Source organism: Pavona decussata, unplaced genomic scaffold (assembly GCF_977016875.1).
Source record: "Pavona decussata unplaced genomic scaffold, jaPavDecu1.1 SCAFFOLD_26, whole genome shotgun sequence".
NCBI classification, from domain to species: domain Eukaryota; kingdom Metazoa; phylum Cnidaria; class Anthozoa; order Scleractinia; family Agariciidae; genus Pavona; species Pavona decussata.
In genome coordinates, this window is record NW_028145449.1 from 1,623,407 (window position 1) to 1,646,801 (window position 23,395).

At 39.0% G+C, this 23,395-nt stretch overlaps 2 protein-coding genes across 3 annotated transcripts; one reads left to right on the plus strand and one right to left on the minus strand.

Moving 5' to 3' along the window:
* Nucleotides 1-235: 235 nt before the first annotated feature.
* On the minus strand, nt 236-9,787 carry LOC146485464 (phenazine biosynthesis-like domain-containing protein). 2 transcript variants are annotated; one of them, XR_014863396.1, is made up of 11 exons: nt 9,636-9,787; nt 9,321-9,420; nt 8,116-8,214; nt 7,421-7,483; nt 6,598-6,653; nt 5,534-5,567; nt 4,781-4,865; nt 3,105-3,298; nt 2,402-2,464; nt 648-1,037; nt 236-459 (listed from the first exon to the last, which is right to left on the minus strand). XR_014863396.1 is itself a non-coding variant. In XM_085103501.1 (10 exons), exons 1-10 carry the CDS (start codon nt 9,735-9,737, stop codon nt 925-927), a joined length of 909 nt encoding a protein of 302 aa, XP_084959627.1. In that variant the 5' UTR covers nt 9,738-9,787; the 3' UTR covers nt 236-924. The 2 variants fall into 2 exon arrangements, 1 of the variants encoding a protein (XP_084959627.1); XM_085103501.1 differs by having other exon boundaries at nt 236-1,037.
* A 6,884-nt stretch (nt 9,788-16,671) lies between these two features.
* LOC146485465 (uncharacterized) lies at nt 16,672-18,506 on the plus strand. Its single transcript, XM_085103292.1, has one exon. It carries the CDS (start codon nt 16,676-16,678, stop codon nt 17,372-17,374), a length of 699 nt encoding a protein of 232 aa, XP_084959418.1. The 5' UTR covers nt 16,672-16,675; the 3' UTR covers nt 17,375-18,506.
* Nucleotides 18,507-23,395: the final 4,889 nt, after the last annotated feature.

Genomic DNA, 23,395 nt, shown 5'->3' on the forward strand with positions numbered 1-23,395 from the left:
GTCCATCAAATATTTTTTGCTGTTTCGATTGATCAGAGTTCGTCATGTGATGCAATATGTCCCAACTAAAACGGGGAAATGTTTAATTTAACAATTATCCTGCGAAACAGCGTGGAATATCGCGTGATACTTAGCCGACGAGGTCGTAGGACGAGTTGGCTAAAATCAGGGGATATTCCGCAAGATTGAGCAGGATAATTGTTTTATTATTCAACACATTGATAATAAATCACAGTTTCAAAGCTTGAGACGATCTTTATTCTGCCATTTTTCTCCCCGACACTCGAAACTAGGTATATTAGAGGTTATTATTCAACACATTGTAACACAGCCCAAATGTGGTCATGGTCCACTAAATATTCGTCGTCCATAGTCAACTGATATCCTGTTTCGAGCCTCCTTAAAATACTACCAATAATGACGGTTCATGATTTTTGTTCATTGAATTGAGTCCTCAGGCTTTTTGGTCAGCGGGTGGGCGCCAGAAGAGACTCTGGAGAATTCGAAAAAATTTAAATTTTTTGATTGGCTGTCCCGAACAGTTTGCATTGTTTTACCCCAGAAATCCTGCGGTAATAAAATTCCAGTACCCCAGAGTCTCTCTTGGCGACCAACCGCTGGCCAAAGAGCCTGAGGACTCTGGGTACGAGATTGTACTTAGTCCACAACGCAGTCGTGGGCAAAATACGACATATATGTCATATACGACTCCACTAAAAACGACGGCCTGAGAGGCTAATCTCTACTCGGCAGCCTAACTTCCCCGTGATAGTTTCCCTCTCATCTTCTTGACCTAAATAACCATTATCCCCGTCGCGGCTGTTACGATTTGTAAGGTGCGAAGTTCCCTCAGGACATTTTCACGCAGGGACAGTGTTGCGTGACAAGCAGCGTCTGTCATGGGCGACAGTCCAGTGAAATCCCTCATAAGTGCAAGTTTCCTTGTAGAACTAACACTGCCTGTCCAGCGATGTCGACTCTGTTGTCTTGTCTCACGTGAATCGTGAGCTCTCCTCCACGTGAAGAGCACTGCCGAGCTTAAAAGACAGTAACAAACGAAAGTAAAGTCTTTATTGAATGAGGGCAGCACTTAGGCTATGTCTAAACTATGCTGGATAGCATTTATGCCGTTGTGAGAAGTACTCCAGCCTGGTGTGAACAGAAGTGGCCCAAAACCGCCGTCATCTTTCCACTAGAATCCAATCCCCGCTCCTCGTTACTGACTTCCGTTTCGGTTCGATTCTCTGTTCGCATTACTCAAGAAAGAGTCACGAAAACCTGTCCGATATGTGACGAGTCACTTTCAAGACCGAAGCAGCGCAGCGTCGCTCTGTACAAAAATCGATCCGAAATCGGTGTTTTGTGTGTGAACAAAAGCCCTTTCCGATATGTTTTTGGTGCCGACATGAGCTATCCGGTATAGTGTAGACATAGCCTTAATTATAGCTTTCGAGGCGGAGTTGTTAACGTGACGTGCTAAAATACAGGCCCCGTGTATAAACAGAGCACAAAGTAAGCCACCAGCCTCTTGCAGTTGCAAGTGCTCCTCCTCCTCCTCAAAGTTTGTCCTCCATTCGTTTCAAGTTTGCTGGGTTCAAAAAGGTTAAGAAAACTCCTTCGCCATGCCATAATCAACCCACTGTTAACACTCTGCCTTTTGAAATTTAAGCCGCCGTTACACTGAAACTTTTAGCTGAAACTTGTGTGCAACGGCGCTGCGAAACAAGTTTCAGCAGGCGTTGCACCGTGTAACATGGCGGTCAGTTTCGTGAAACTTTCGTTGCGAGACAAGTTTTACGAAAAGTAGAACTGCTTTCTACTTCTGCAACGGCTCGCAACGGTCGCAGTGGTGAAAAAACAAGACGGTTTCACCGTGTGACACCTCTTCTTGAAACTTGTTTCGCTGCGCTCAGTGTTGCACACAAGTTTCAGCGGCTTTAGAGCGAAACCACAGCCACCAATGACGAGGACGGTTGTTGTCAAAACGCTATTCAGCGGATGAAACTTATAAGCTGGAGTACAACTTGCCTGGTCCTTGTACGGCTTTCTCCCAGGCCCTCACGATCAATTCGTTTCGGTGACGTAACCGATGCGAACGGTCGGAGAAACGCTTTGCTTTTTCGCTCGGGGACCACGTGATCCGAAACGGATTGACCGAGATGAAGGGCAGAGAGAGGCCTAGGAGCTAGGCAAGAGTACAACTACACTCTGCATTCTATACATGAAATTATCCGCTCTTTGAAAAACTGTCGCTTCGCCGTTACTTGAACGTTTTCCCACGCTTAGCAGCGGTTGGCCCAAAGGGAAGGGCGCGGCTGGAATTTACTGAATGATGCGGCCTGATTACGAATTGGACAGTTAGCAACTTAGCGGGGAAACACCTTCAGCAAAGGAAACTTACCATACAAATCATTCTTCTGCAGCCTTGATGACCAGTAGCTGGCAAGTACCGTATGTGCTGATCCTAAAACATTACATACATGATGATAAAAGACGTTAACAACTGTTTTTTTTTTTTTTTACTCACACCATAACTAGAGACGAGGTAGTCAAAAACCATCCATATTAAATACCGTCAAGGTCCTGAACCACGATAAAATTTGACAGTTGTCAGTAAATAGCTATACCAAAGGAAGCGATCCTCGGAATGATATTTTTATCTCGGCTAAACAGTACGATAGAGTATTGAAACTGTAAAGAAATTCCCTGGCCAAATACCGATCTCTTTGAATTTATCTGAGAAAATCATCTTTTGTATACCTTTTAAGTAAAAGTTCTATGTGTGTTTTTACATTTGCCATGGCAGATCGGCCCAAATCTTTATAATTTTTGACACCTTTAACAAGCAACTATCCAAAATACTTTCATCACTTACGTACAGTAAAAACGGGGAAATTGCCAAAATCTGGGTCGGTGACTGACGACGGTAAACTGAGAAAAAAGCGGGGAGGGGGATGGTCCTAGGGCATGTGAAGTATTTTTCGCCTGTCTCCCCCCTCCCCAGCAACTTTTCATTTCTTACGCTCGCTTTCTTTTGTAAGACCACGTAAAAACCATACAACGAAGAAATGCAAAAATATATATTTTGCGGTCTAGAAACTTACCTGTGACTGGATCCTCAGGAATGCCAACCCAGGGAGCAAAATATCGGGAAACGAAATCATAAACAGCCCCGCTACTGTCCACACAGCCATTGGACTCAGTCCCTTGAAGGGTCACAATTACGCCACGGACAACTCCGGACGAGTGAGCAGACATCATTGATTGAAAGTCTGGGGAGAGGTACTCCAAATCTTTCCTGTTTTAAAGCAATATTTAAAAAAATTGATTTGCAAACATGAAGTAATGGGTATTTGAGGGTAATGCAGCCAAATATTTAAGGCAATATTTATTCTCGTACAATATTCACACACGTCCAATTTTCCAAATTTATCACCAACTATAGTTGACGGTGGGGTGTTGCTCGCTCTCGTTGTTCAGCGGTATTCGCTAGTTTAGAACTCACGCGGTAAAAAGGACACGTGTGAAGAAGGACATCACGCCATGTTTTCTGGGGGGGTCTACGGTGTGTGAAGTTTCATCTTATCATGTTTCCAGTTCCGGAAGTTTAAGCATGTTCTGTAAGTACTTATCACGCCTGTCAGTCACTAGTGTTTTGCATGGTAATACAACCTGTATTTTCCTTCTGTATTTACCTCAGAAACCGTGCCACGTGATCTCACTGTGGATACGCGTTACTAAGCGGTGTTTGTGTAAACGACGAGAATCTTCATAGTGTTTTGGTGACAAAGATAGCAGTTCAGTGATCAGTGGCACGAGTTTGGAGTTTGAACTTTTCCTGTTTTCACCTTGTGGCTGTCAATTGTGGTAAATACTTTGGATTTGGTGGCTACAGAGGGATTCTGAACCTCCTAAGTTCCTATCCCGTTTTCACTGTTCCCACCCCCTCTTTTCCCAGTCTTCACCCCTTCTTTTGCAATTCCAGCCCCCTTTCCTCCATTTTTCACCTCCTTCTCTCCCAATTTGTACCATGCTGACTAACCCCATCCCACCTAGTTTGCACTCCCTTCTCGCCTATCTTCTAGTTCACACCCCTGGTGCTTCCCTCTACTGTATTAATAGAGACCTCAAAAGTTAGGCATATAATTTGATCATAGTGGTAAGTTAATAGAACACTATGGACAGCCCAGATGTAAGGGGAAAGAAATTTGTCCTTGTGTTAACACTGTGACAGCTTATCTTAATACAAACTTTCCTATTCCACTTAAAAATTATAATATAAATAAATAAATTTAATACTTATATAGTGCAAAATTCATTACATATATATATGATCTATGCGCTTTACAATAAGTTAAAAAATATCTAAGAGAAACTGCAGGGAATATGATAGATAAAACTACAAAATGGAACAAAATTATGTTTAACAATAAATTAAAAAGCGATAAAAATAACCTATATGGTACATAGTCTGAAAAATGCTTATGCAATTACATTTCTTTCTTATGCTTCCTTACATTTCTTAAGTTGTAAATGCTCGAGTCAAACTGTATCCCTATAAAGTTAAGATGCCTCTTGTTAAAGTATTATCTCAAAACAACAGCCTATTGTTATTCCAACAATACATTATTGTTAAGAAAAAATTGCAGTTTCAATACGCCTTAAAATAACTTAGGAGGCCTTCATAAATCTGGCTCCAGGTTACATAAGGGCATTTTTTCATTTTTCTTTCCCCAGTTACCACATAAATGCAGTTTCCTCAACAATAGAGAAGGCTGACCTTGTCAAGGAAGGTTGTAGACACAGCAGCAGTTTTTTGGTTGTTTCAGAGTACTCAACTTCCTTCACTGCAAATTCACCTACAACTAAATGAAGATTAACGTGTTTCATTCAGACTCAAATGTCAGAATCACCTTGTACAGCATAATAAACATCACCACAGGAAAGTCCTGCTCAATTAAGCTTACATTTGAGTAGTCACATTTAAACAATACCACACAATTTAAGTACTCTCAAAATCTTTCATATCCATTGGGTAATACTTCAGGATTTCATCCACAATAAAAAAGCTGAACGCAAATAATCATACCACAGAAATTCCTAACTAAAATAAAAGATCATTAGTCAAACCCTGGTCAAATATTTAAAGTAACAATTCAATTTCAGAGAGTTAAGTTAGCACAGACCAAGCACAACTATGCATTTAAGTAAAAGTTTTCATAAACAATTTAGCAATGAATTGCAATGGTCTCAATCAAATTAATCACAAGGAAACGTGTGAAAAAAACAACGTTATTTACTGCAAAAACAGTGCAATGAAAAGTCTTTATATATTTTAATCATATAAAAGTAAGTAATTACATCATAGTTTACATTTGAAGAGGTGTGCGGAATAAAGCCCTAAGTGACTTTTGACGGAAACTCAAATTCTCCTTTTGTTTCACAGGCGAATACAAGGCAATTTGGAAGGAGAATCTAGCAATTTATCAGAAGTCACTTAGGGCTTTTTTCCAGGCACCCCTTCATTTGATACCTGTTTTAATTAATTTTGCTATTGTTTGGTCCTCCTAACAGAAAGAAGTAAAAAGAAAGTTTGTGAATATGGAGCTTGCTATTTTACCCTAAAATTTAAGCCCTACTGATTATCAACATGTGTGTTCTTCTCAGCTCACTGCTCTACATTCATTTCTTAACTAAAGGTATTAGTTGGGAGAATTTGTTTAAACATCATGACATTTAATCTTTGTTGGTCCCGGCTCTTTCATTTATTGTCATAATGGTGTACAGGAAAATACAAACACCAGCCAGGCCCAAGACCTCCCCAGCATTCATGAGTCTAAGACACTTTAATGAATGAACTACAAGGAAAACCAAGACAAGCTAAGGAGGTACCATGGCCAAGTGGTTACCGCATTGGACTTGTAATCCAGAGATCCTGGGTTCAAGTCCTGCTCTGGCCACTATCTGGAGTTGTTCTTGGTAGCCCCGAGTCTAACTCCTCAGACACGCTTGTCAATAGCCAGCTGGTCTGCCTCCTGCCAGTTGGGATTCTTAACCATGTTACATGATCTATTTGAAATATTTGTTTCTATCTGGTTTATTCTATCATCCCTGAAAAGCCCCGCTAGGGAAGAGATTGGTAATAATTGTTAAGTGTATTTATTATCATTATCATCATTCATCATCATCATCATCATCATCATCATCATCATCATCATCATCATCATCATCATCATCACTTATCATCGTTACTAGATTTATATATACATAAGTGTAGAAATGTACACAAGTGTGTTAAGTGTATTAATTATCATCATCATCATCATCATTCATCATCATCATCATCATCATCATCATCATTATTATCATGTATGTTATTGACATGTATGTCACTAACATCCTGCAATTTACATTTATAAGACTAGCTAGTAAACATGAAGGTGTTGTGTGGAGTTACTGTGAAACTCAGAAAAAAAAAGGATCAAAATGCAAATTAATGTTATTCATACAAACTATTTTTAAAAAAATGTCATTTGTCCAAAGATGTCATATCAGAAATGAGTTACACAAAATCAAAATGAAATCTTGCCAACTTACACTGACAGCAAAAGGTTTGCATGGATTCAAAGGAAGATCTAAACATATTGAAGAACCTGAAATTAAGAAGCAATAGAGATTTTATACATTTTAAGCCAAGCGTGTTAACTTTTAGACAGTGGCTCCTAAAAGAGAGGTATTTTTGCACAGTTTATGACTATGCAGGAAAGCCTGAGGTCACTCATGCCTGTTAATATACAGTCTAGACACTGTAGACAGAAGTGTGCAAAACAGACCAACAGTTTTCTATTTAATTATTTTAATTTTAATTCAATGGATGGTTTTAACTATGGCCATTCTAGAGGGAATAGTAATGCTTAGCGAGTTGCCCAGTATATGTACTTTGCATATGCAGTGTAACAGGGTGGAGGTAAGCATGTACATGTAGGTGTAGGGGATCTACCCTAGCCCCACCAACAAATATTCTAGTTTGTTTAGTCTAAAGAAATCTTGTAAAAATCTAGGATTTGACTTCTAACTACTCTCCTTTGATATTTAAGACATCGAAAAAGGAGATGCATGGACAAGTTTACATGTACTGACTTCATTGTTCAGCGAAACAAAAGGTTTCTTTTGTTTCTCGTCCAACAAAAGATCTCCAAAAGATGCTGCTGAGAAAACTGAGTTTTTTGCATACGTTATTTGTCGGAAACGAAGAGCAAACCAGCGAAAAAAAATACAGGGCAATGTTTGTTGACTAAAACGAAGCCCACATGCAAAAATTGAGATACATCTGGGAAAAAAACAGCCCCACATTTGACATAAGGTGGTTATGCATCCAACCGTTCAATAATATTATCATTACACTCAGCTGATAGCTTACCTTCTTTTCTTGCCATTAAATTCCCACTTAAAGTCTCAAATGTTACTTCTGTGTTGGAATTACCTAAATTAACAATCAAAACAAAATATAACTATAATAACTATATTTTTCAAAACTTTGCAAAAAGTAATATATCTCAATATGCTGATGACATTTCCATAATAAAAGAATAGATGGGGGTTACTGAGCTTATATATTTGATTATATATTAGAATTATATGTTAAGTAAAGGTGAAAACAATTAAAGGTAGAATTAGAGCTCTTTTTAACAGGTTTCAATGTAGAATGTTGCTATGGTAACCTATTATGTTGAGGAAATAACCATGCCTTGTTCACCAGTGATAAGGTATTTGTTTGATACAATTATTGTCGAATCAACTAAAAGGTGACACAGGCATACTCGGAGAAAAGAAATCCGAGTGCTCTTATCAGGAGTCGAACCTAAGATCTTCCAATTACTAGTTCGGATCATGCTCTACCACTGAGCTACAGGAGACTTGTGGGAGCTAAGGCCATTAAACTAGGTTCATGGGACAAACATCCTGCACACTGCTAGGATTTGAATGTCGAACATGTGGTATACGAAATAAATGTGATGGTATATTTCCAGCCTGGTGAATGTACCATCACATTTATTTCCAGGCTGGAAATATACCAACACATTTATTTCATACTGTAATTCTTGTTTACATTACCTAAAGAGTTGAACAAAACTGCTGCTGATCCCAGTGTAGCATGTCCACACAGAGCGACTTCACATGTTGGTGTAAACCAACGGAGACCAAAGCAGGATCCTGGTGTTAATTAAAATTAGACTGGAGTCACACACTGGTATTCATTCAGCCTCCATTACAGCAAAAAAACTCTCTCTACCCCATCCCCCCCCCCCAAAAAAAATGGTCCAAATTGACCCACCCACCCCCCCCCTAAAATTGACCCTTTCTACTTTCTCACAAAATTGACCTGTTTCCTTTTGCTATAGAGACTTGCCAATGCTACCATGATACTTTATTTTTTACAATAACTATCAAAATGTTTACCACTGATTGGCTTGTAGCTGTTGTCTATAAGATTACAGACAATAATTGAAAATGATGTCACATGTACTGAAAGCAGGGTAAGGTAAAGTTTGCAATATTTTTGCCTTACAGAAAATTAAAACCAATCACAAATTTGTAAACAATATTTGAAGTTGACTGACGTAAAAAATAAAACAGTTCACAACTTTAGAGGATTTATGGTTGATTGATGGCTTTTGCACGCATTCGCTCCGGGGCTTTAAGGATTAAATTAAACTTTGGTGGCACAAGTTGAATTTGTGTAAGAGGAATGGCGTCTGAACCAGGCCTAAGGATCAGAAACAATGAATACTGTGACAAGTAGCACTGACTAATGACAAAAATGGTGGATCAGAGAAATAACTCTGCAGTGTTTCCTGGGAACGAATGGAGTCAGATCAAGCGACCTGGAGGACTGTGGTGCGCACAGGAGCCACCCTGCAGGAAGAGATGCTGAGGGCCAAGTGTGAAGAGAAGGGAGACTGAGGAAAACAGAGAGTGCGTCAAATGACCACCGTCTCAAATTTTGACACCTTTACATGCTGTTACTGCAGCCGGCCGGCTGACACTCAAATATTGGCAGGATTAGCCATGAGAGGAGCTGCAGGAAGAGAAACTAATATCTAGGGAACTGCTATGACCGTCTGGCGAGATGGCAAGGGCCAAGAGTATGTTGTAGTGCTTAGCGCAGGAGCCATAAATTTCCTTCTGGGTGTAACCCCTAAGAAATGGGAGATCACAATTTTTTTTTTAATTTAGGAACGGTGTTACTGTACAGGGTAGGTAATTGTAAAAATTAATTATAGTAATAATTAGCTTTACTGCGTAATTAAGTCTCTGACCTCTGCTGTATGATTCTTGTTCATTTTTTTCCAAGATGAAAGCAGTTTCTGACAAGTTCATTTCTTTTGCAATCTTTTGCAAGATTTCATCATCTAGTTGCTGCCAGCAAAAGAAAATCCAATATTTAATAACTTTTGTTGCAGTTATCATGATTAAAATACATTGAGACACCCGTATCTTTGGTAATCTTGTTCGACAATAAAACGCATCATTAAAAAATGATAGCCAATCGATGTCAGTTGATTTTCCGATCATCGATTTCATCGATTTGATTGCCTACAAGAAATAAATTTTACAAGATAAAAACAACTCACTTCCGATCCTACAAGGCAAACAGCAGCTGGATTTCCACCGAAAGGCTTATTTGTGAAAGCATCTACGACAAACATTGGAAGAGATCTTCGCTCGTCCGCCATCTTGATCTTTATGGTCTTTACCAGTCTTTTGGGCAGACGGCTGAGCAAGTGAATCCCCGCGGGGGAGGGCAAGGTATAATTACACCGCGTATGTGAAAGAGTTAGACACTTCAGACCACAATAATTGCTGGCGTAATTGCTCGGCCATTGTTATGTTCCATGATAAGACGAAAAAGTCTTAGACAAAGATTTTGGTTTTTGCTATGAAAGACTTCATCCTGAACTCACTAAATCATCACAGATGACTGTAAATTTATGCAAAGTTAACTGATCAACAATTTTTCAAAAGTCATCAAGACGTTGCAGACACGTCCATTTTTCCGCTGTAGTTTTTTCTCTGTTCACCTAAGTTCATCTTTTTAGTTATTTAACACCTGCAATGAACGTGAATACTATCACGAGCCAATCATAACTTGAATAAATTACGCGTGCGGAAAGTCACGATTCGTAGGGGTTTGACTTGTTTTTGGTTGGCAACGCGTTTGTGGAGAAAGCTTTCCTATTTTAGACTAATAAATCGTAACAAAGCAAACACAACGTAAACGAGAAAATTACTTTGCGGCGCTGAACTGAAATCTGCTCGATTGAAGATAATACAGTAAATACAATTAATCTTGTATAGTGTATACAATTGTATAAAATTGTATAATATTATGAAAAAATACAATTACTAATTCTAGCTTAAAATGCTGAGAAGCTGATTGTGCTAAAGTGCTAAGTCTAAATAGGAATTATAGGTACAACTAATATTTCAACGGTAAGAGATTCCACTCCACATGTACAGCTCCCTTAGATCTACTGACAGTAACCCTTAAGTCGCAGTTCCTCAGGCTATAGTTCCATCCACTGTCACCAATTTTGGAAGGATAAAACCAGTCTGGGATGACCAACCTTCTTTTCTTTTTTTTTTTTTTTCTTTTTTTTTTTTCAAATTTCTCCTTATATTCATTGCAGAGGTCTACACGATTTATAGGCCCTATAAGTATGACTCAAATTTCTGCAGGGCTGATCGGACTGCGTAGAAAACGTGACACGACAGCGACATGATAGAGACTAAACCGAGAATCAACAGAATGCGGCAACCGTGGACAGCTGTTTCGAGCTGGTTGGCTCTCGTCAGCACGGTGTAGCACAGCAAAAAGTAGAACAACCAACGCGAGTCGAGTGGTCTACCAAATGCACGTGGTAGTGATTTCGGATGGGCCCAAATTCAGACATCCGTCCACGTCATAGCGCGTGACTACGAACAGTGAACAAAAGAACTGAAATATCATGTCGCTGTCGCAATAAGTTAAATGAGAAAAGCAAAACTTTCCTTCACAGATACATGGGCAAACAATGTTAAAAGGAAGTACAGCCTATAAGTATGTTAAATCGCATGGGACAATTTACACGTTACAATTTGTCTACCGATTTGTTTTATATTTGTGCTGTGAGGGGCGAAAATCAGCCCGATTGCAAAACACTGTAGCGCTGGCACAGACTTTTATAAACTCGTCTGATTTTCGCCCGCTCATCAGTTTCTTTGTCAAATTGGGCCAAAACGGCCCGCTTAATCCGTACATGTAAGTTTGCTTTAATGTTGGTGTTTAAACTAGCTTACGTGCGTGGCTCTAAATTTCTGCTGATGGAAAGATATGCTCGGTGCCTTTCTTTATATTGATTCAAGCTTTAATACTGGACACAAGGGCAGGACTCAGGCTAACCACAAACTAGTTTACGTGCGTGGCTCTAAATTTCTGCTGATCGAAAGATAATGCTCGGTGCCTTTCTTTGTATTGATTCAGTCGTTAATACTAGATAAAAGGGCAGGAATCAGGCTTTCCACAAACTAAAACCAAAACCAGTTGGGATTTACTCACAGCATATTCTCGTCTTGATACCAAATGCATGTATTTCCTTCGAGATCTTGTTTGTCCCCTGGTTCGTGACTTTGAGTTAACAACACTCAACCACAAACTGCTCTTTTGAGTGCTTTTCGAGTGCGTATTAAAACTAATCTGCGTTTGCTGTGGTTTTGCGCTTAGAACCTCTGATTGGGTGAAAATTTTGCGTTAGCTTCTAAACCAAAAGCAATATCAAAACTGCAAAAGCCAGTCACGTCTGATTTTTCGAACTCGTTTTGTCGCATTTGTTATTATGCAGTTTCGAATATTTTTATAGGTCACCCCCCCCCCCCCCCTCCGTCTAAAGTCTAAGACGCTCAAATCCTTCCTATAAGAAGCCCTTACAAGAGTAAGCTCGTGGACTGTAAAGATTCGCTGTTGAATTAAGCTACAAGCTTAAGGCGCTAGCTCAGGTTAAAATTGGCAATGTTGCGTCGAACTTTTCTCCCAATTGTTTTTGTTGCCGTAATCTTTACGAGAGGAAGATATTGGTACTCCTTTCCACGACGATTCACGCTGGTAATTCTGAAAGCAATTTTTCACGTATTGCATAGTGTAACATGTTTCCTGCAAATAACAGTATGTCACAACGTTTTGCAACATCAGCCAATTACATTGCTCGTGCCAATCCTTTGCGCAGTTACCGTTGAGAAAGGGATAAGTTGCGATAAACAACCCCTTCGTGCAACGTGTTTCGTAGCACTGCAGCACACAGGTTTAGTTGTCGTGGGACAAGTTGTGCGAACATTAATTACCTAGTGTAAGAGTGCCTTAGGTGCTTCAAGCTACATATTTTTATTATCAGACTTAACCGTTTTGACTAGAAACGTAAAATTTCCTCCCAAAATTAACTCTCCAAGAAACTAAGCCTCTTAAGAGTCCTTGAAGGGATATAATCCAGGGTTTATAGTCGGCGGAATTTAACGGTATTTTCTTCGAGTTCTCATTGGTCGTTGGAATTGTTTGCACATCTGTGATTGGACAGGTGGGATGACTTTGCTAAATTTCGGTTTTATGACTCCCAACTACAAAGCATGTTGAATACTCGCTTATTCCTCTGATGATATGATTGCTTTCAAAACCAAAGATAAGATTGTAAAGTTGTATTCATCCATTGTTTTCCCGTGGATGAATTCTATAGTGCAATCACTCGCATGAAGGCTATAAAGCAGTGTTTTATTTTGGTTCTACTTGCTACACATTGTAAGAGATGGTTCATGCTAACAGTTTCGGACTGCGGTGGATGAAGTACTTCAGTATGATCTGCCATTGAAATAAAAGCTATTGGGCAAAACTTTAGTTTTCCATGGTGCTATTTATTATGATATGCAAAGGGAGCCCTCTCTTTTGAGATTGTGGGTGAATTCCTTACATGAGGCCATTGAAATGAAATCTGTTGTGCAGTATTTTCCTTTGGTGCTGTTTATTTTAGCCTTATTTATACTAAAAATGCTGAAGAAATGAAAGTTATTGGGTAGAACCACTCCTTTGGTGTTGTATTATTCTGTAGTGTTGTTTATGTCTTCGAGGACTGTGGATGAAATCCTAAGGTGTGACCTATTCAAGGAAAGCTTTATAAAGTAATTTTTTCTGCGACTATTCAAATGAAAGCTATTGAATTGTTATTTTCTGTGTTGTAAGTTGTATATAATGCTGTACAAGGCAGAACTTTCTTGTGTTGTTGTATCTTATATGTTTTCAAATATGGTTCCAGCTTTTGTGTCTGCGGATAAAATCCTAAGGCGTGACTTTTCAAAATTAACCACAAAGCAACGGTTTAGATTCTATCAAAGAAATCCTAAAGTTTGATCATTGAAATACAAACCCCTGGGAAGAATTTTTAAGAGTCTTTTTTGTCCAAGCAGAAAGATGTGAAAAAGTGTACAAACGTATTCTAAGATACTGTAAAGTTCATTTTAATAATGGTTACCCCAATCGGTTTAGTTTTCCACTGAAAATCGGCTGGTACTTCAAAACAGCATCACTTAGCTAGTTTTCTGTATTCTTACAACGTGTGTATATAATAATGTACCAAAACTGTTTGGAGACATTAGCTATCGATCAACCTAAGATTAATAAATTAGAGCGGCTCGTCTCCTTGCTAAACGCAATATAGATGTACAGTTTTCATTGTTGTGAGTGTGTTTGCAGGGTAAGCTCCCAGTTACCTAAATTTACACGTGCAGAGTACTTGACAAGCCACTCACTCACTTCACACGACCCATCAAACACTCATGCAGAACTTAATCAGTTCGATCTCAACGTCTTTGGAAAGCATTCAACACTGCCTTAAGCTATTATAACTTGTTTTGATATAAAAGTGGGTTGCTACGATTAGCTAGCCTTCAACGCACATGTGCCGATAAATATCTCTGAAAATTGACTAATTTTGCGGCCGTGTGTCATTGTTTTGCAGCGAGACGTTTTTGATATAGCGTTCAGGCTTTCATTAGGACGAAAAGTGATTTCAAATGGGTAATTAGGCATTTGACGCCGGAAAATAATTTGATCTATTGCCCCATTGAGGGGTATGAGTGAAAATACCGCACAATGTCACACACTAGACGATCACGTTTTTATTTTTTTAATTTCAAGCATTTTGATTTTGAATAATTAATAATTTAAAGTGATACTCTAAGGAAAGTACTTGTTTTCTTTGTTCAAAACAGCTTCTGGCTTTCTGTTCCAAGTTCACTTCCAGTTCTGCGGAACCGAAATACCACAGAACCTATTGCTTTATCATTGTTTATTTCTTTAATGGAAATGGTTTAAAAAGCACGGACAATACTTACGGAATCAACGTACCTATTTCTACTCGAAGAAGGACCATTTCTCTCTCCGACTCAAAGGCTGTGTCGCTATACTCACCTTGTCCTAAACTCGAAACCTTTGGACGAAATCCTTAAGTATGACCATTCAAATGAAAGCTTAAGAGCAGTACTTTCCAGTCGTACTGTTTTTATCTCAATAATTTTTCAAATGAAATTTGATATTTTTCGGGATTTACCTGGGGAGTTAAAGGATTTGAGGCAAACGTTAAACATAGGTGTGCCATAGAGGAACACACTGCTACCTGAAGTCTTACAGCATTACACACGTGCTGCATATTGTGATCTGTGTCATTATAGCGGGGTTACCTAAGAAATGAACAGATTTAGCCAGCTTTATTAATTGCTGGGTATTGTTGGGTAAAGTCCGTGCACATCTAAACAACAATGTTTATTAGACAGAGAAAGGGTTCCCGTCAGATGTGTTAAACGTGCGCGGACAATTGGCTAGGCCTCCACCCTCTCTCTCGTTTTGTGTTACGAGATAAAGGGCCAATGCCTCAGTTGTAAGCGATTGGAAATATCAATTATTCACCATTTGGGATTCTAGACATGCACCTTTTGTTACGGCCAAACAAAAGGTTCTTTTTTCACAAAACATGTTGCGATAGGGTGTTAGAAATTTCAGCCCAAAGTATAACAGGGTCTCTGTACACACCGACCGTTGCCATTGCTGAACTGCTGGTCATGGCCTTGTATGAATGTGATATTGGACCGGTCATATCACCGAAGATAAGAGCTTCTTCACGAAAAAGCGGCTTAAACAGGAAACTAGCGTCATTAAAATATCGGACTATTGCAGATTTTTTGGGTGACAAAAGACGCAAGTGATTTTTCTAAGGGCGCTGTTTTCGGCCAGTTTTGTAATTTTTAATTAATAATTGTGAGACGATATTCTTTAGTTGAAGTGTGTTCTCCATTGAAAAATGTGCTAAAACACACAAGGACTTGTTGGAAGATTAAATTCAGCGCATTATTCTAATTGACAAGAAAATCGCGAGCGTGCTATCCAGGCGTACAACACGGAACCCTCTATCCTTTGATCTCGGGTTTTTAAATTTAAATATTCAGCGAAATGCAAATTAGTCTTTCTACCATTCATTGATCAAAACATGTGGATATATTCAGCTCTAGATACGGAAAAGATTTTGAATTTCATGCCTAAATGCAAAAATTTAATTTGTTCACCGCGAAAGCGCGTTTTATTCGTGGTCATTTTCCATCGATTCGGAGAAAACGTTAGAGGTTTGCGCATGCGTATTGTAGTTAAATATGAGTGGGAGAGTGACAATATTGCAAAGAAGTTACGATAGTTTGTTTCAAGTCGCGTTCGTTGAATTTATCCATTTCAAGTGCCGTATTTATGCTACTCTATCGAAAGGTGAAAACCTTTGAGATAATAATTTTAAACGCAAGGAAGCGTTTCACTTCATCTTTGTTTTTGTCCTTTCAGGAGTTTTATTTGATTTAAAAAGCTCTATTTCAATAAATAACTGCAATTGAAAAACACGACGTTACTGAATATTTGATTGATAAAGTTGCTTAGGAAAGTTCTTCGCTGTCTCGAAAGCTAACTAAAACATAAGCGTTATTAAGGTTGAGAAATGCTGTCGATTTAATTGCATTGTTTTGACAGCCCTTGAGAATGACTCACTGCTCAGGCTAAAACCCTCGCCGGCGCCTGTACACTTATGCAAAAGCCTGCCTAATTGGTTTTGTACATTATTCTGATGTTTCTTTGTAAAGCGCTCACTAGCGGCGTTAAAAGCAGCACGTGAACAACAAATCTTGCTCATTTGGTTGGACCACGCCGGCGAGACGTGCTGCTTTAAGGAAGCAAGTAAGTAACCGCTTAGATTTCTTAATTTCAAACGATTTGTTCCTTAAACACCAAAAAGTACCAAAGTTAAAAACGTAAATTATTTTCTTACACTTACCATGGAAAACATTGGAGAACAAACACGCCACCAGAAAGTAATGATCCATAGCTTTTATTTGACTAGAAAAGATTTCATCCACGGACTCAAAAGTGAACGCCATGCTTACACGATTTTCTGTTTCAACATTAGACAAACATTGGGCAATTTTCTCCGTGAAACGGATTCTCTGTGACAGATTTTTCATAAATTTACTTTTAAATCATTCTTGTTTAATTTTTTATTTACTTTTGTGGTATTTTATTCATGGGGCTTTGTAATCGTTTTCATCTCGTAGGCTCGTTAGAATGGAGGATATCTTTCAAGGAGGATTTTATACCGACGCGCTTTTTAATGGAGACTTTATTGAAGAGAACTTTTGTCTTGAAAACCGGCCGAGCTTAGATACTCTTGCAGAGCTTCCAGTGAACTCGCTTGTCAAGTTCAGGGATAGCGATTTCCCTACAACTGCAAACGCGGCTCAATCTCTTGAAATGGCCACTTATGCTTGCGTAGAAGAATCCAAAAATCGTAACTCGATCCACGTGCTACAAAGTTGCACAACAACCGATCCCCTGGAAGATGTGGACGAGATGTGTTTGGCGGGAAACGCCGCGAGCGACACCTGGAATGCCAACGTCGCACACGCCGAGGCACGCACGGGGCACACTCGCGGACAGCCGTTAAAAAAGATGCGACGCCTTCGTGCCAACGATCGAGAACGCCGCCGAATGCGGTCTCTAAACCGAGCGCTCGAGAGCCTCAAGAAATGCCTTCCAGTTCCTCAGAGCAAGAGACGTGTCACCAAGCTAGAGATTCTTCGAATAGCTTGTAACTACATACGATCGCTTTCCGATACGCTTAGCGAAGACTCCCGAGGTAACGACGGTCCAACCCGAGGAAAAAAGTCGCGATCCCGAGGAATTGTTAGCGATCCTGTTGTGAATGGGTTTTCTGTGGCCCAAAGATTAGAGATTCTGTCTGGAAATAATGCGAATCGTATTTAACGGCAATTGACGTTGATTATTAGGTTAAGAATGAAACACTGTAAAGCAAGTCTTGTGATTAAATTACTCGACACTTTCAGTATTCGAATTCCCGTGGAATTTCAAAACTGTAGGAAAATCACTATCCAATATGCTGTGTATAAAACAATTGCAGCAAAGTACTAGTATTTACTATTCCTCACTTAGATGGTAAGAATTTAGAATTTCATCGACCTACTCAAAAGTTAAAAAACTTCCACCCTGTACACTACAATAAACATACATAATAATGGTTTCTAGTCACGCTCTACTGAGGAGTTAAACCACAAATGCAATTTAAGCAGGAACGAATCTATTATAAAGCAAATCAAACAGCTATCTTCTATTTAGGATTTCCTCCAAATAGTCAAAGTTAACACCACTTTGTACAGCATAATAATAGGAACAGTATTAAGTACAGGAAAGTACAGGCGCTGGTCGTTGAAAGAGCGGATAACTTTATCCAGTGGATAATTTGCTATCTACCTGATAAAATGTACTCCAATTGATACGTTTTATCCTCTGAATAGCGATTTTTCTTCTGGATAAAGTTATCTGCTCTTTAAACAACCGGTGTCTGTTCAATAGCCTTTAATTGAATGCTCACACTTTAGGATTTCATCCAAAGCTAGACTGGAAAATTAGAACAATCTCATACAACATAATAAACAGCATTACAGGAAAGTAATGCTCAGTAGCTTTCATTTGAATGGTCACACTTTAGGATTTCAGCCACAGACTGAAAAGTTAGAACAATCTTGTATAGCATAATAAACAGCATTGCATGCAGGAAAGTACTTTCAGAACTGCTAAGCTCTCGTTTGAATGCTCAAATTTTTGGATATCAAATGCCGAGTAAGGCTTTCAGCCACGGGCTAAAACTTTTCAAGTCTGCAATTACAAGTTAAGAAATTAAAGCAAGTTAAGATAATTTACACTAAGCGTAAAATCGTATAAGTGAATTGATCAAAAACTTTATAAGGGATTACAATACAAAGTGCTTCATGCCGTCTTGATACTTAAGTAGATACAAGAATTTTTTTGGCAGGTATACATTTACTTTTTAAATATATGCGTTCTAAGAAACGTACCTCATTCATTGTTAACGAGGACATAAATGACTGCCTGGAATAATTGCCCTTAATTAGAAACTAATAAATAAAATTATTTTCTTCTGTTATCTCTTATGAAGGAAAGTAATTCAGTTCATAGCCGCTCATTCTAGATAGCTATCTATAAATGCTCGGTTTCGTTAACATCATAGTGAGTTCACATTTCTTGTTAAAGAAATGGATGTTAGATGTGAGAAACAACCTGCATACTGTATTTCTTAACAGTGTGTAGGATGTTTGTCCAACGAACCTAGTTTAATGGCCTTAGCTCCCACGAGTCTCCTGTAGCTCAGAAGTAGAGCATCCGAACTAGTAATGGAAGGTCTTAGGTTCGACTCCTGTTAGGAGCACTCGGATTTTCTTTCCGAGTATGCTTGTGTCATTGACTGAAAAAAAAAAAACATTTATCATTCACATTTTTCTGCGCCATTTTTTAATTGCATTGAAAGCACACGGTCCTAAAGGGGGTAATGGATACAGGGCCCCCGGCTAGAAATGCTCCTTGGCCTTACCCAGGGCTCCATTGAGGCAAGACCTCGAAATCCTTCTTTGGTTGTATCCTGGACAAGAATGTTCGTCTTGGCTAAACAGCAAGACTTTCGGGGCTCCGGGGCTCTAAGGACGTTCATGAATTCACAGACAAAAAAATATGCTACGATATTGTTCAATCGTGAATGATCCCGTTTATGTCGTTGTTCGTCGAAGAGTGAGTGAAAGAATCAAAGCCCCTGAACTTGAGTTGTGAGACGAACACAAAGTCTGCTGGCCGCTTTACACAAGCTCCATCGAGTTTAGTTTGTGTATTGTCCGATTCAGCATGACGGCATGCCTGTTGGTTATTGAAGGCGAATCGGCTTGCAACAACTTTCCGGATTTCGGACAGATATTAAAGACTTCTACAAAAGGATTTATTTAACCGATTACTAAAACGGAAGCCAATAACACACTCCTATCCCACCCCTTCTGCTCAAGTCACATGGTACGGAAAAACGAGACTAAATGTCCCCATACATGAAACGGAAAGTCGTTCTGATAAAAATGAGTAGTGGAAGGGGTGGGGTGGGGGCATTTGGCAGTCCATCGCAAATCTCAAATTTTTCTGGCTTGAAAGACACGTCACACCAGCGACCGAATTAGAATGGCGTTCTCCTACGTTGAACGTAATGATACAAATTGAAAAGAGAACAATATTAAGTCCAATATATATTAAATCTCGGTGGGCCAATACTAGTACTGCTTATTAATGCTTTAAAAGCTTTTATCTGTTTGATGCACGCGAGTTTTTAACACACAAGTTATTAAATATATATTGCGTAAGAGTTTTGTAATTTCCAAACACTGGTTTAAGACTTAAGGATAGCCAAGTACAGAGACAGACAAGTTCGTAGAGATATTTTGTAGCCGGTTAGTTTATTTTACTCTTACGGCTGTGAAAGATGTATATGGTGTATATAAAAGACTGCGAAACGACCATTAAAAGAATTGTCTATTCAAAGAATGAATAGAATATTTCTTTTTGCATATTTATTTATATAGAAACCGAGTTACATGCGATAAAAGACAGTAAATAACGTATTATTGTTATTCTAAATGCAGCACGTACAGATACAGGCTGACACAGATTGTTGAAGTTGCAGAAAATTATTCCTCAAATTTTTCGCGAACCATATTGTTGTCAGTTTTCAGAAAACACTCAACTTTCAGGTGGGTTCAATATTTTGTACTTGAAACAACATTTTTCTGAAGATACAAAAGTCATTCATCAGTTTTCCATCAATCTTTGTTGAGTGTTAAGTACAGCTGCGGCTGACAGGAAATTATTATTATTTTTTTTTACTGAAAGTAATATAGGACATTAATCGCATGCGCGGAATCATTATAGATATATCTATTACGGTCATTACGCATCAAGGCTGCACGCGTCTCTTTTGCAATAAATTTCTATATTGCTGTATTGTCCATGCATTGGTCGTTAAAAAATTTCGGCACGTGCTCGAAAGGTGATTATAAAGACTAAAACATAGAATTTTGGCTGGGGTTTTTTCAAAATTATTCTTAATCAAAATTATTACTTGGTACCCAGCCCTGCGTTCATGAACAAAATGTTCATACAATACCAAAAGGGAAACTTCATTCCTACCTTATCATAGTGAAAACAAACCAAAATTATTTTTAACCACTTTCAGTTTCAAGTCAGAATAACTGAAATAAAAAATCATGGCCAAACTTTAATATCTCTCTAGCTCAGGAAATCCATTTCCAATCAGAAAATTCCCTTCACACCTTTAGTGCACTAGTATCAGGGTTAACCCGAAAATAAATTGTAGTTTCTGTTACTAAAATTGAGTAGCTTTAGTAGACACAAAGATTGACAAACAGTTTAATAAACCTGAACTTTCACTTCTTCTGTTTTAGAATATTCCCACTGCTTATTTTGCAGCCAGGTAGAATTTGATATAAATCAAGGATTGACACTTTAAGAGGAAATATCAAGCAACAACGTGAAATTGCCAAATTTAACGTTTTGTGGAGAACGTGAGCACATGACGGTAAATTTTTCATTCTCCGTCTCAACTTGAATGCCTTTCTCACCTGTTCGGCCACATTGTACAAGTTCAACAGCGAATTGGAATAATCGCAAAGTAGTACAAGCAACACGAACTTACATTTTCAAGTGATGTCCCTAATGTCGCATTCAAGCTGCAAGCAGTCACCTCCACGTCTAATTAGTATTCTATTCAGGAAGGATTACATATCTTCTACAGTCGACTCTCTCAAAGCGACCACTTCTCGTATGCGACCACCTCCCGTAAGCGACCACTTCGTAAACAACCGTTTTGTTTCTCAGTTAAACACTGTTTCAAGAGCTCTCTCGTAAGCGACCACCATTCAAATTTTTTAAGAGACCGCGACCACCTTTTAGGCCAGAAAATTGACATTTTCATTTGTTTTCTGTTTCCGGTAAGCGACCACCCAACATAATCACGTATGATCGTTAGTAAATCATTGCTCAGAAGTGACAAAAGTTCAATTTTTAATGACGCTACCCCAGACTGCTGGCAATAGCAGTTTACAGACAGAGAAGATGGCTATAATTAGATCTGTAGGTAAACGGAAATTGTTACAGTGATCTGTTCCAAAATGTTACACAACTGAAGTTTCATCAAAAGAATGAATAGATGTGAAAAAATCAAAAACGGTAAATTAGTTTCTATTTGCCTAAATTTAGCTGCTAAGATAATATTGTTATGTAAATAATTAATCAATCCAGTATTAGGCCTGTTTTAGCGACCACCTCCCGTAAGCGACCACTTGGTCGTGCCCCAAGGGTGGTCGCTTACGAGAGAGTTGACTGTAGTTGATTCAAGCACAGAAACCATGATAGAGACTTGGCCATGCAGGCCACTTGCTGCGCATGTGTGGCTTTTCTTACCTGAACATGCGCCAAGTACCAAAGTGAAGGGAACTGAGACGAGGTCGCATTTCGAAGGTGGGTGTGGCCCACTTGTAGAGGCTTTGTCCGTTTTGACTTGTTAAGGAGGAGTCCTATTTTCCCTGGATGGGATTCTAATCCAGAGTAGGGTTCCCTCCCCAAACAGTTTTTCATCGGTACCCATTTATATAGAGAGAAAGAAAGAGACAGACAATTTGAAGTAAAGTTTCCAGTATAGATATAACAAGACAATGGACCAAATCAAGTCGTGAAACACTGACCCTCCGATCTCTCTATCGAAATCCTACACGCCAACCAGTTCACCACTTTGTTTCTAACCTTGAGTGGATGCGAATGTGAATTTCGAATTTTAAATGAGTGGTGTTTTCAGAGCCCTCGGACGGTGTTGATTACAAAATACTAACGGCAGACTGATCCCAACGGCGGAGGTGACTAGCTTGATAGAATAAACAACAGATGCTAGAATAACTGAAATATATTTGTTTAAAAAGAAAAATTTTTTGCCCGATATTTCGGTTTGCAATACAAACCTTCCTCGGGGACTGAACGAAAAAGAAAAGTGAGAAACATAAAAGGATCGTTACAAATGAAGATTTAAAATATAAAATGCGTGACAATGATTGTTAGTTTAGGACTAAGTTACAAGTGTGAGACATGTCATTGGCGTGTTTCGGCACGTCTATTCACACCAAGAGGGTGCAATGTTTTAGCGTTGTTGATTAAATGAGCTTCACGAGCCTTTCTAACTGAGTCACGCTTGCTGTGTATAAGTTCAAGCGGGCTTAGGTGGACGTCGTTGATTGAGTGGACAGGTTGGTTGAAATGTAGCGAGACAGGAGTAGGGTTGATTAGTTGATGGTGATTCAGGATAGATCTGCGATAGTCCCCGAAACGTTCATTGAGTTGACGCTTTGTCTTCCCAATGTATTGCGAGTGGCACTTGCGATGTTGATTACGTTACCATGCCTTAGATCCTTATTTATCGCACCAATCTTGTCGCGCATGCACACTAAGTTTGAAAACGCGTAAGCTCTACACAGTACCAAGCGCCAGAAACTTGTAACCAGAAACCGGTGCAGGAAAACACATATGCAATACAAAGCTCGCGAAAACGTGTAACAAGTCCTATCAAGCGCTGGAAAACTTGTAACTATAAAAAGCGCGGGAAAATATGCAACCAGGACCAAAGCGGGAAAACATGTGACCAACACAAAGCGCGGGAAAACAGTTGTGGCCAGTTTAAGAACGGGAAAACATGTAACCAATAAAAATTCAGGAAAACGTGTAACCATTATCAAGTGCAGGAAAACGCGTAACGAGTACCAAGCTCCGGAAAATATGCAACCAGGACCAAGCGCGAGAAAACATGGAACTTGTACCAAGCGCGGGAAAACATGTAACCATGTAAATCATAAAAGGAGTGTCAGGAAAAATCTG

What these genes read in the sequence shown, in the direction of transcription:
- LOC146485464 (XM_085103501.1), bottom strand. Translation starts at nt 9,737, where the DNA reads ATGGCGGACGAGCGAAGATCTCTTCCAATGTTTGTCGTAGATGCTTTC. An exon ending in TTTGCCTTGTAGGATCGGAA is followed by an intron (nt 9,421 to 9,635) that starts GTGAGTTGTTTT and finishes TTTTGCTGGCAG; the next exon opens with CAACTAGATGATGAAATCTT. An exon ending in GCAGAAGAATGATTTGTATG is followed by an intron (nt 1,038 to 2,401) that starts GTAAGTTTCCTT and finishes CTGTCTTTTAAG; the next exon opens with CTCGGCAGTGCTCTTCACGT.
- LOC146485465 (XM_085103292.1), top strand. Translation starts at nt 16,676, where the DNA reads ATGGAGGATATCTTTCAAGGAGGATTTTATACCGACGCGCTTTTTAAT.